This window comes from Agrilus planipennis, unplaced genomic scaffold, assembly GCF_000699045.2.
Source record: "Agrilus planipennis isolate EAB-ADULT unplaced genomic scaffold, Apla_2.0 scaffold194, whole genome shotgun sequence".
Taxonomy (NCBI): Eukaryota; Metazoa; Arthropoda; class Insecta; order Coleoptera; family Buprestidae; genus Agrilus; species Agrilus planipennis.
Genome location: NW_020438909.1, coordinates 93807 through 106455, shown reverse-complemented (window position 1 = coordinate 106455; position 12649 = coordinate 93807). Strand labels below are relative to the sequence as shown.

At 33.0% G+C, this 12649-nt stretch overlaps 4 protein-coding genes and 2 long non-coding RNA genes across 12 annotated transcripts in view; 3 read left to right on the top strand and 3 right to left on the bottom strand.

The window, feature by feature from the left end:
- Positions 1-71: 71 nt before the first annotated feature.
- Positions 72-563, bottom strand: LOC112904139. Its single transcript, XR_003230914.1, has 2 exons — positions 460-563; positions 72-371 (listed from the first exon to the last, which is right to left on the bottom strand). It is a non-coding gene; the product is annotated as an uncharacterized LOC112904139 (long non-coding RNA).
- A 296-nt stretch (positions 564-859) lies between these two features.
- Positions 860-1569, top strand: LOC112904138 (60S ribosomal protein L31). 4 transcript variants are annotated; one of them, XM_025973457.1, is made up of 3 exons: positions 860-961; positions 1103-1348; positions 1401-1569. In XM_025973457.1, the coding sequence occupies exons 2-3, from the start codon at positions 1125-1127 to the stop codon at positions 1549-1551; spliced, it is 375 nt and encodes a 124-aa protein (XP_025829242.1). In that variant the 5' UTR covers positions 860-961; positions 1103-1124; the 3' UTR covers positions 1552-1569. The 4 variants fall into 4 exon arrangements, with proteins under 4 accessions (XP_025829242.1, XP_025829244.1, XP_025829243.1 ...); XM_025973459.1 differs by having other exon boundaries at positions 895-961; positions 1040-1348; XM_025973458.1 differs by having other exon boundaries at positions 907-961; positions 1019-1348.
- Positions 1570-1694: 125 nt separating this feature from the next.
- On the top strand, positions 1695-3328 carry LOC108741650 (dynactin subunit 5). The gene is made up of 4 exons (XM_025973456.1): positions 1695-1840; positions 1899-2086; positions 2142-2253; positions 3022-3328. The coding sequence occupies exons 1-4, from the start codon at positions 1793-1795 to the stop codon at positions 3214-3216; spliced, it is 543 nt and encodes a 180-aa protein (XP_025829241.1). The 5' UTR covers positions 1695-1792; the 3' UTR covers positions 3217-3328.
- A 36-nt stretch (positions 3329-3364) lies between these two features.
- Positions 3365-12649, bottom strand: part of LOC108741649 (E3 ubiquitin-protein ligase UBR2) — a 17029-nt gene continuing 7744 nt past the window's right edge. The window contains exons 4-6 of the mRNA XM_025973450.1: positions 7752-8892; positions 6455-7407; positions 3365-6022 (exon numbers count right to left, since the gene is read on the bottom strand). Coding sequence (XP_025829235.1) covers positions 3891-6022; positions 6455-7407; positions 7752-8892 — 4226 coding nt within the window. The 3' untranslated portion in view covers positions 3365-3890. The remainder of the gene's footprint in view (positions 6023-6454; positions 7408-7751; positions 8893-12649) is intronic.
- LOC108741652 lies at positions 9397-11100 on the bottom strand. Its single transcript, XR_001938540.2, has 4 exons — positions 10997-11100; positions 10817-10908; positions 9574-9636; positions 9397-9513 (listed from the first exon to the last, which is right to left on the bottom strand). It is a non-coding gene; the product is annotated as an uncharacterized LOC108741652 (long non-coding RNA).
- On the top strand, positions 11397-12106 carry LOC108741651 (60S ribosomal protein L31). Of its 4 annotated transcripts, none has more exons than XM_018476516.2 (3): positions 11397-11498; positions 11640-11885; positions 11938-12106. In XM_018476516.2, exons 2-3 carry the CDS (start codon positions 11662-11664, stop codon positions 12086-12088), a joined length of 375 nt encoding a protein of 124 aa, XP_018332018.1. In that variant the 5' UTR covers positions 11397-11498; positions 11640-11661; the 3' UTR covers positions 12089-12106. The 4 variants fall into 4 exon arrangements, with proteins under 4 accessions (XP_018332018.1, XP_018332020.1, XP_018332019.1 ...); XM_018476518.2 differs by having other exon boundaries at positions 11432-11498; positions 11577-11885; XM_018476517.2 differs by having other exon boundaries at positions 11444-11498; positions 11556-11885.

Below are 12649 nucleotides of genomic sequence, written 5' to 3'. Positions count from 1 at the left end.
AGTTCAATATACTACAACAAAATGAAATGAAATGAGGGTCAAGTCAATCAATTAAGTTAAAGAATAATGTGTTTCAAAAAAAGATTAACATTTCTTTCTGATTATTTTTGCATACTGTACATGTCATATAAATAACAATTATCACACATTAACAACTTAGAATACTAAGACACTGTGATCATTGATAAGTTTTTCAGTGAGTTTGAAAACAAAAACTCCTGAATATTTTAGATTCTAAAGCACAACAATTACTCTGAAACATAAATGGTGAAATCCTACCATATTAAATGTAGTATCTTTCAAATTCTATAAAAGAACAGCAAATGGAGCACAGGAAAGGCACAATTGTATCGCCATTGACCAGAGTGACACTAAAAACACAAAAAGGAAGGAATTAGTTATATTAATCAGTGGATACAAAATAATAAAAAGACAAGCAAAATGAGAGATTATTATTACGTTTTCTATTTTGTCTGCGTTCTTCTCCAATTCATATTTCATGGGTTTTTATATTTTCTTTTAAATAAATGAAATCAAACATAGCAACTGACACAAGCCATAGAACACAAACTGACAAGTAACCACAGATAAAATAATAATAAAATAGCTGACTTACGTATAATGGCTAAAGTAACGCCTCACACTAATTAAAAATTTAAGCAAAACAAATAGTCTTACAATTACATTACAAACATATTTAGGACGCACAAACGATGTCCAATTTATTGGTAATGTTTAAATAAGTAAATAATTTATAACGGGTGTCAAATTCATCATAAATAGTAAGGAATTGTTCCTAGAATTACCAAAGAATCGATACTTTTCTGTGATACGGTCTAATAGCCATAACGCCACAACATGGTCACAATCTATCTATGGGCATAACGTCTATGGTCATAACCCACAGAGCCAACATAATCTATGCACATAACCCCTTTTGTTACTGTGATCGGACGTGTAGGTAAATATTACTTTTATCAGTTTACATCGTAATAAATATTAATATTTTTTTCCAAAGGCAAATTTTACAATATTTTAGAAACTGTGCTTCAGTCGTTTTAGGAAGATTTTTTAAGTTGAAACAACTTTTTGGATGTTATAGATAGGGTTAGAATATACATAAAATGGCAAAACAGAAGGGCGAGAAAAAAGGAAAATCTGCAATTAATGAAGTTGTTACCAGAGAATACACTGTAAATCTACATAAAAGGTTACATGGAGTTGGGTTTAAGAAACGAGCTCCAAGAGCAATTAAGGAAATTAGAAAATTTGCAGAAAAACAAATGGGAACCCCTGATGTAAGAATTGATACAAGACTAAACAAGCAATTGTGGTCAAAAGGCATAAGGTAATTGACGGCATATTTGTATTATCCTGTTTCCTCCTATTTTCGTTTTTAGGAATGTACCTTTCCGAATTCGAGTGAGACTCTCTCGCAGACGAAATGATGATGAAGACTCCGCTCATAAACTTTTTACCTTGGTTACGTATGTGCCTGTTGCGGCTTTTAAAGGAGTACAAACTGAAAATGTAGATTCTAATCAAGAATAATAAAGTACTATTAAAGTATTCTTTCTAATTTATACAAATTATAATTTGCAAGTTGTAGCTTCCTTTTAAATAATATATACCTGTTTTAAAATAAAGGTATACAATATAAAAGAATTAATAAGAAGTTTGAAAGATTATTCTTACACCTTTTAATGAAATAGACAAGTAAATCTATGGAGTTAAGTTTGAGGTTATAACAGCCAAGTTTATTTGTGAATCAGATTCAGCATTCTAAGTGAAAATGGAAATGCGAGACATTAATTATGATAGAAGTGAATACGTTGAAACAGTAAGATTTTAACTTTAAAAGTTTTATTTCACTTAGAAGATAATTATCTTTTTACTAGGCCTCTGGAAATCGTGTAAGTCGTAGAACAGTTTTGTGTGGATCTCAAAACATAGTTCTACAAGGAAAAGTCATTATCCAATCTGATGCTATAATAAGAGGAGATTTGGCTAATGTAAAAACTGGCAGATACTGTATCATTAGTAAGGAAGCAGTAATAAGACCGCCTTACAAAAAGTTTAGCAAAGGGTTAGATTGTTCATACTGTAATATCATTTAACGGATTAATGCCATTATCTTTTAGGGTTGCATTTTTTCCTTTAACTATGGGTGACCATGTATATGTTGGTGAGAGATCTGTAGTTAATGCTGCAAACATAGGATCTTATGTTTATATCGGAAGAAATGTTGTATTGGTAATGAATTTCAGTAATTATATATCTAGCATATCTTTCAATTTGATAAATAGAGTATCATTTTAGCTAAGGGCTTCTAGAATTTTAATTAAGTTATAAGCATTCATTTAATTTCCAGGAAAATAATTTTAAATACCGTTTGCGATTACTCGTGCATCATATAGGCAACCCACCGTACTGCAAAGTATTATGGTCAAGCAGCTCTAACTCCTTAAATGACTGTTTTCAATAAGGGGGTTTTAAAATATTCAGCAATAAGTTTTCACTACCTAATTTTAGTTTGCGTTCCCCCACAACTACTTTACTAAATTTTGGTCATTTCAGTTCGTTAACGGAAGAATTAATTTCTCAATAAAAGAAAAAATTTTAAATTGGGGATTAAAGATGCACCCCGATAATTTCTAACTATAAAATCATTTCATTAATGTCCCATAACGTTAATACATTTTAGTACGTTCAGTTCATTTCATAAAAGAAAAATTAATTTATCAAATTTCAGTAATTTTATATCTAACATCTTTCAATTTGATAAATAGAGTATCGTTTTAGTTTAGAGACTTCTAAATGTAACATTTTACTTTGCATTTAAATTTTGCCAAAGAAACAAATAAGGTAAATAAACTTGATAGTCAATAATTCATTAATGTCATAAGTGGACTCCACTAGGTACTCATATTAGAACTAAAATATTTTATGTAATTACTCCTTAAAATGTATTTTCAATTTCTTATACTATCAGTATAAACGATAAATGATTTTTTATAACAGGGACGTAGATGCCACTTAAGAGATTGTTGTGTTATTGAAGATAATACTATCCTTGCTCCAGAAACAGTAGTACCTCCTTTTACAAGGTATAGTGGATCACCAGGTATCCAAGTTGGTGAAGTTCCTGAATGCCAGCAAGATTTAATGATAGACTTTACCAGAAGTTACTATCAACATTTTGTACCAAAACTTTAATTTCAATGTAAAGAGTGCATCTTTTACTATCCAATACCTAATATTATTATTTAAAGCACAATTTCTAATAAACATTGTATCCAATTAATAATAAATATGTATATGTTGGATTTCTCATATCAATTTTTTAAAATAACTGGACCAGAAATTAAAAAAAAGATGCCTTTAATACCTATTTAAAAAACTCGACCGTTATAAATTGCAATAAAACATTGACCTTAAAAAATAGTCGATTCTGCGAGTGGCAGTGAAACAAATTGTTCTTCAATTTGCTGTTTTCAACATCTGCAAATACCAGCATGCCCATTTACATTTTTGTATTCCTTATTGAAAAGTTCATGGTTTCAACGAATTCCATTCCAAAATGAACTTCGTATACATTAAATTTACATTTATTTTTAAATAAAGCCAAAAGTTTCAACAAATCCTTTACAATTTATGATCGAGATCCTATCCAAATTAGTTTTTGTTGTTTTACAAAATTGTGGCAAGTGCAGGAGATTAAATAGCATTGCAACTAAAATATAATCGTTCTAATCATTCCCTTATGTAAGATTTTCATTTTTCATAAATAAAATGTTGAACAAGATCATCGTTTTTCTAAGGACTCCTAATACTTAATAACATTTCACAGTTACAAATCACACAATTGTTAATTAGTCGATTTGCATATTTTACAGGTGTTGCCACTGTGTTACTGTGTGGCTAGAATCGATTGCACGGGCAATTTCCTCGTGAATGCTGTGGCTTAACCATTGCGTATGAAGTTTTTTGTACCTATCCGGACAAAGGCGTAAGGGGTGGCCACGTTTTAATCCTTGATCTGTTTCGCCGTATTCATCTAAGTAGGGAGGCGATACGAAACAACCTTTCATCGGACTCGCTAAAAATAGTATCTCGCATTCTCTAACCCTCAAAAAGATACCTGCTCCGGCTCCACATTTGTGTGCATGATAATTGCATGCTCCGACCACCGTCTTATTGAGTTCCATTTGACAACAGTAACTCTGAGAACAAAGTATCTCTCCACATACCAGGCACATCGTCGGATTTCGAGAATCTTCATGATCGCTATTAGGGCAAGTGAATGACGAAACGGTGTTAACAAGTTCACTATAATCAGTGGGTAAACTTATCAACTGGTTAATTGGGGGAGGTTCTTTGACAATTTCCGTTGCATCGCCATGCATAATGTAACTGATTACTTCAGGGTGTAAACACCATTTCTTTATAAGATTCTGAATAACAGCAGACCTTAAAAGACCTTGAGGAGACTCTGGAAGCGCTAGATAAGAACACATATTAGAAAAGCTGTCACCTCCAATTTCAGTAAGTGTAGATCTGGTAGCCACATTTGTTAAGTAATGATAAAATAAAACACAGCAGCGTAAAAATGGCCGACAAGCTTCCTTTACCTGTTCCCAAATTTCTTGACCAGTAAGGTCTTTCGGATCTCTATTCAGTAACTTTAAAACGTCCATTATTTCTTTAAAATCAGTTTCGTTATCCGTATCCATTTGAGTGGAGTGAGATTCTTCACATTCTACTACTTTTTTCATATCATCGTCACGATCTGTTTCCATAGTGGTACTACACTCCCCCAAATTCAATGTAGCTAATATTTTAACAATGTGAGCGGCAAAAACCAAATGAAGACTGTAACATTCAAGACTGCCTCCCGTAGGAATCGGTGCTGATTGATTTTTAGAAAAGAGTGCAGGCAATGAAAACGTCAAGGGGACAAGCATTCCGAATGAATCCCAGTACAAAATCGAAGGGTCTTCATTAGAATGGTTTAAAATAATCGATAACAACCGAATTGCATGACTAGTTATTACGTTGCACTTTGGCCAAGAACTTCCCAAAACACCTAATATTCTCACAAAATTTTCTAAACAGTCTCCATGACGGCTAGAAAGATGTCCCAGTAGTGGCTTGTTTGCGTCTCTAAGTAAGATTTCAATTGTATGAACCGTATAACTAAACGATTTCCAAGTCATAGGTACAAGTCTTTTGTCAGTAGGATGAGGGTTAACATTAAGTCCTATCATATATGCCATCTGTATAAATGAATGAAGCATTTCGATGAGTTTTTCTGTAAGTTTTGGGCAAGTAGTAGGAAATAGGGCTTTAAAATATTCGGCAATGTCTCCTACATCTTCAATGGTGGGTTCGTAAGGGCACGTGAGAGCGATACAATTTGATTCGCATTCGGACGGAGAGGAATCTGTTTCATTGCTATTTCCATTCTCACATGCATTGCAATGAATGTTGGTACAATTTTCGCTACACTTAGATTTATATACACCTACCTTTTCGACTTTCTGTAAAGTAATCAGCATACAGTTAACAAAATCTTCAATGCTAATATAATTCCTTGGATGGCTTGGTTGAATCGAACAAAGAGGCGGCACAAGAGGTAGTATTGTGTTACTTAGGCGTTCACACAACGGACAAAGAAATTCTTGCTTATCTACGTCGAAACTAGCTGGATGTCTTACTCGATACGGTCTTTTATGTTCCTTCAGCATAACGTTGTTGAAATACTTCTGCCAGCATGTTGCGTGCATGACATGACCGCACGTACTGGTATGAGGTGCCGGTCCTAAATTAGCGTTCAAAAACAATGGATCGTGATTATTGATGTCCAAAGCTGATTCACTTCTATGAACACACAGTACAGTTGCTTGTTGAACGAAAGCTACCATTACCAGAACGGGTCCCTCTAAATCTAATTTTTGCTCTTCCTGGCACAGAATACATGTGTATGTCCTTTCAATATTAAACCGTGTTGTCTGATTTGGACCTAGAAAAGTAAAAATAAATATATCTAACGTTACTTTCACAACTGTTTTTATTTTTAAGAACAGGTTTCGCAATTCAAGCAGGGTGTCATATATTACATAATTACTTTGGGATCTAAGACAGATTTATAATTAATAACTATTTTTACTAAGACATATTCTTCACCCCTATCAGTCACTGTGAGCTCGAAACTGTTAGCACCATTGATTCGAGTGGTCGAAATTCACTTTTGTGAACAATTTGTTTAATCAGTTTCTTTGTGTTAAAAATTGTTTGAAAAATTACATTTAAAGAAATTGTTTCTAAATAGGTATGCAACACATCATACACTTGGCATAAGAAATTGCTGATACTAATTACGTATACTACTTTGCCCTGTGCTGACAGCACTCATAATTTATTTGATACATAATATTCAATAAACGTAGCTTACCTAAAGCAATTGCCTGTTCTTCAATTTTTTCAGTTATGTCCATTGCAGAATTTCTTAAATTAGCAGAACTCTTCAGCAATTCCGTATTCGTTTCTTCAAATAACTTTGCATTTTCTTTCATGAATGAATTTTGCATAGCTTGCATTTGGGCCATAAGCTTGGCTCTTCGTTGAGCAGCTAATTTAGCTCTTCGCTGCTTTTCGTCATCGACTTCGGTCATATTTGCTGATGACGCTACATCACTTAAGCATATTGTGGAAGCAAGCTCGCTTTTAACTAGTCCCTTCTTTGATACTTCTTTAAATTTTAAAATAGTCCAACGGAGTAGATCCTTGTGCGCCTCAATTCTTGGACTGTTGACAAGATCATCAAGCATTTCAGGGATTCGCCATTTTTCAGCTTTGTCGCAGAACAAGAGAAACGGATAATAACCAGATTGTTCTTCCTGTAAGGCATACCCAATTAGATGTAATATTTTGTGAAGTTGTGACTCAGAAAAGCTCCTGGCCTTCAGGTTCTGGCATCGTTCCAGAATTGTTTTCATAATATGTAACATGACGTCACACTGAAGAAGATTTACTAACATGGTAAAAGCTTCATGTAACTTGGGCAATTTTGGAGGAGGACAACAATCCAATTCCCCAGCAGTTTTGCGTCTTTCGCGTTGAGCTTCTTCGGATTTAGATAATTCTTCTCTTGTGTAGTGGTAGAAGAAAACGTTGTATTCATCGTAGTATTGTTTCTTGAGCTCATACACTCCTTTTCCATTCCCGTGTGGTTTGATAAATACGGCAAGCTCTTCAATAACTTCATCCAACCCAGTTTCGTGTGTTATATCATCTGGTATACATTTGTTTAGTTCTGAATGTGGTAATCGTTTGATGCAAAGTTGCTGAATTATTTCTTTTTTGACTCGATCTTCTGTTGTTACTTGTCCAATGTTAGGCACGTACCTAAAGACAATATTTAATATATGGTTTGTATATTAAAATATGATTTACTTTATTATTAAATAACATCACAGTCAAATATTTAAACAAAAACAATAATTCCATGAATCAAATAAATATTACCAAGCAAAATATTTAGAGTTTATAATTTTATAACAATCATAAAATTCTATTTCTTTTTATTTGTTTTGTTAAAAAAGTAATTAAATCAAGACGTAAACTGGTCGCACTTTCAACTTTCATTTAATTGGGACAAAAGCGAAGTTAAATTCAGTAGTTTGTAAGTTTTTTGAGAAAATGGTATTTTAAATTATTTAGATCTGACTATAGCTTAAATCTGTTGTTACCTTTCTCCAACAATTGCGATTAAGAGATGCAAAAATTCCTCGACGATGGTAATGATTTGTCTAGTGCCATCTTCTTCTGGATTCTTTAAACTAATTATTTCAAAATTCGGGTTTGCCCAAGTGATAAGATTGAACTTGTTTAGCATATGCATTAAAAATTCGTTGCTTTCTATTAAAGATGCTCCAATTTGAAGCATTTGAACATCACGGTCCAGCATTTCGGTACGACATTTCACATTGTGATAGAAAAAGAGTTGGTTTAAGAGAGCATAGCCATTCCTACGCCACATACCCGCATGTACTTGGGCAATCATTACTTGACATCTAAGCACGGGTTCAATTAGTTGAACTGGAGTTGGTTTGGAAATCTGAAATTCGGGAGAATCGAAAGTCAGGCCGAAATTCTGTAATGATAAGTGCAGCCCGGCTAGAAACCTAGTTAACGGAAGATGAATCGATACAGGCTTAGAGGAAACGTCGTACATCATCAATGCAACACTATGATCAGCCAATTCTTTTACTTCGCCCGGCTCGTCGGGATCGTAACAGGGATTTTCGAATAATTTCTTTAATGTAGCTCGATAAGCTTTTACAAGAACAACTTTATCAGTACTGCACCATTTTACAGCTAACGAGATGCTATAAGCCAAGCGAATGTGTAAGTTGAAAGCCGTTTCCCATTCGGGCTCATATTCCATATGTTGACCTGTTTGACGGGACACAGAGTCCATTCCTTGCATCATTGTAAACAGGTTTAGCATGATAGAGAGACCTTGGAGAAAGCTCTTTCTTAATTCATCGAACCAATTTTCTGGAACGGCACTCAAAAGATACCTTAGGTCATAAAGCATGTACTGAGCACGTTTAAAAGCTTGACTAGAAACGCGTTCGAATTCGAGCCTGCCTTCTTTATTGCACTTTCTAGAGCATTCCGAAAGAAACGCATTTAACAATATAAACAGTACGTCGTCGTTAGCAATTAAATGATGTGCCAACGTGGGGACGGTGAATAGTTGAACAGATAAAGAACAAATAGAATAGGAATGGTCGTGGTCGTCTTTTATAAAATCTTTTATTATATTTCCGTAGTTTTTAGTGAACAGCTTGCCCAGTTCTTTCTTATTTTCATACTCCANAACCCCCAGGGGTTTGCGAACCACCGGTTGAGAATCACCGATCTAGACTAATGAACACCCATTTAATTTCCAGGAAAATATAATTTCAAATACTCTTTGTGATTACTAGTGCATCATATAGGCAACCCATCGTACTGCAAAGTATTCTCATGGTCAAGCAGATCTAACTCCTTAAATGACATCGTTTTCAAAAAACTACCTAAATTAGAGATTAAAGACGCACCCCGATAATTTTCAACTATAAAATCCTTCTCATTGATGCCCTATAACGTTAATATATTTCGTACTTTCAGTTTATTTCATAAACGAAAAATTCATTTATCAAAAAAAAAAAACGACGTATTTAAATTGGGGGTTGAATGTGCATTCCGGTGATTTCGAACTATAAAGTTCTTCTCACTGATGTCCCATAGCAAAGTTATTACATTTTGACACTTTCGGCTCGTTTAATAAGGAAAAAATTAATTTTAAATTTAAAGAAAAGATCAAAAAAATAATCCTACCTTTTGAATGTCGCGTGCATCAACTGGCAAAAATAATTCTGTAACAACGTTCTGATGTCCATCACAATTACAGTCAATAACCCAAAACACAGACAAAACTCCGTAGGCGAATTGTTCGAAGTGCTAAAACAATTACGATTTTAGTAAGAAAATATTAAGAAAAACTGTTAAATAAAGTCTTACCTTTCTTTAAAAGTCTAAAGTGAAGTCCAAAGTATTCTTATGGTAGGCAAATTGTTCAGGATGCTGAAACAGAAAGAATATTGTTTACAGGCTATAATATATAAAAAATAAACAGGGTAATTCACGACCTCACACATATACATGACACTCCCTAATTGTTCATCCCCAAGAACTACTTTTTCAAGCAAAAATATATTTATGCTTGCAAACTTCGACTCACACATAGCGTTTCAATTTCGCGCGAAGGTATCATACAATTTAAATTTAAAATAATTAAAAATCTGTTCGTAGGCAACCCATTGTACTGCAAAGTATTCTCATTGCAGTGCTGCATTATCAGTTTTAATTCTTTTATTCCCTTAGACTCCGTCTTTAAAGAGGGTTTAAAATGTTTACTCGTAAGGTTGAGTTACATAATTTTAGTCCCTATCTACCCACGACTCATTTAATAAGTTTTGGTACTTTCAGTTAGTTTCATAACGAAGAAGTTAATATATCAAAAAACAAAAACGACGTTTTTAAATTGATGGGTTGAAAGTGCACCCTGATAATTTACCACTATAATGTTGTTTTCACTGATGTATAACAAGAACTTTAGTATTTTTAACTCATTTAGTAAGTAATTTACTAAGAAATGATAACGTTTTTAATTTAAAATACAAAATTCTTTTTTTACTTTCAACATATTTTTCAAAAAAATAAGTAAAAAGGGGGTTCAAGGTACACCACGGTAATTCCCAAGTATAAAATTCTTCCCCCTGTTGCCCCACAACAACTTTAATCCTTTTATGTACTTTCAAGAAATAAAAACGTTTTCAAATTGGGTGTTGAAAGTATACTCTGGTACTTTTTAAATATAAAATTCTTTAATGGTACAAAAATTCCTACCATTTCAATGTAGTGTTAGTGGCTTGAAAGTCAAAAACCCAAAACACTAGCGGGAGAGAAAACTCAGTAGGTAAATAGTTCAATATACTACAACAAAATGAAATGAAATGAGGGTCAAGTCAATCAATTAAGTTAAAGAATAATGTGTTTCAAAAAAAGATTAACATTTCTTTCTGATTATTTTTGCATACTGTACATGTCATATAAATAACAATTATCACACATTAACAACTTAGAATACTAAGACACTGTGATCATTGATAAGTTTTTCAGTGAGTTTGAAAACAAAAACTCCTGAATATTTTAGATTCTAAAGCACAACAATTACTCTGAAACATAAATGGTGAAATCCTACCATATTAAATGTAGTATCTTTCAAATTCTATAAAAGAACAGCAAATGGAGCACAGGAAAGGCACAATTGTATCGCCATTGACCAGAGTGACACTAAAAACACAAAAAGGAAGGAATTAGTTATATTAATCAGTGGATACAAAATAATAAAAAGACAAGCAAAATGAGAGATTATTATTACGTTTTCTATTTTGTCTGCGTTCTTCTCCAATTCATATTTCATGGGTTTTTATATTTTCTTTTAAATAAATGAAATCAAACATAGCAACTGACACAAGCCATAGAACACAAACTGACAAGTAACCACAGATAAAATAATAATAAAATAGCTGACTTACGTATAATGGCTAAAGTAACGCCTCACACTAATTAAAAATTTAAGCAAAACAAATAGTCTTACAATTACATTACAAACATATTTAGGACGCACAAACGATGTCCAATTTATTGGTAATGTTTAAATAAGTAAATAATTTATAACGGGTGTCAAATTCATCATAAATAGTAAGGAATTGTTCCTAGAATTACCAAAGAATCGATACTTTTCTGTGATACGGTCTAATAGCCATAACGCCACAACATGGTCACAATCTATCTATGGGCATAACGTCTATGGTCATAACCCACAGAGCCAACATAATCTATGCACATAACCCCTTTTGTTACTGTGATCGGACGTGTAGGTAAATATTACTTTTATCAGTTTACATCGTAATAAATATTAATATTTTTTTCCAAAGGCAAATTTTACAATATTTTAGAAACTGTGCTTCAGTCGTTTTAGGAAGATTTTTTAAGTTGAAACAACTTTTTGGATGTTATAGATAGGGTTAGAATATACATAAAATGGCAAAACAGAAGGGCGAGAAAAAAGGAAAATCTGCAATTAATGAAGTTGTTACCAGAGAATACACTGTAAATCTACATAAAAGGTTACATGGAGTTGGGTTTAAGAAACGAGCTCCAAGAGCAATTAAGGAAATTAGAAAATTTGCAGAAAAACAAATGGGAACCCCTGATGTAAGAATTGATACAAGACTAAACAAGCAATTGTGGTCAAAAGGCATAAGGTAATTGACGGCATATTTGTATTATCCTGTTTCCTCCTATTTTCGTTTTTAGGAATGTACCTTTCCGAATTCGAGTGAGACTCTCTCGCAGACGAAATGATGATGAAGACTCCGCTCATAAACTTTTTACCTTGGTTACGTATGTGCCTGTTGCGGCTTTTAAAGGAGTACAAACTGAAAATGTAGATTCTAATCAAGAATAATAAAGTACTATTAAAGTATTCTTTCTAATTTATACAAATTATAATTTGCAAGTTGTAGCTTCCTTTTAAATAATATATACCTGTTTTAAAATAAAGGTATACAATATAAAAGAATTAATAAGAAGTTTGAAAGATTATTCTTACACCTTTTAATGAAATAGACAAGTAAATCTATGGAGTTAAGTTTGAGGTTATAACAGCCAAGTTTATTTGTGAATCAGATTCAGCATTCTAAGTGAAAATGGAAATGCGAGACATTAATTATGATAGAAGTGAATACGTTGAAACAGTAAGATTTTAACTTTAAAAGTTTTATTTCACTTAGAAGATAATTATCTTTTTACTAGGCCTCTGGAAATCGTGTAAGTCGTAGAACAGTTTTGTGTGGATCTCAAAACATAGTTCTACAAGGAAAAGTCATTATCCAATCTGATGCTATAATAAGAGGAGATTTGGCTAATGTAAAAACTGGCAGATACTGTATCATTAGTAAGGAAGCAGTAATAAGACCGCCTTACAAAAAGTTTAGCAAAGGGTTAGATTGTTCATACTGTAATATCA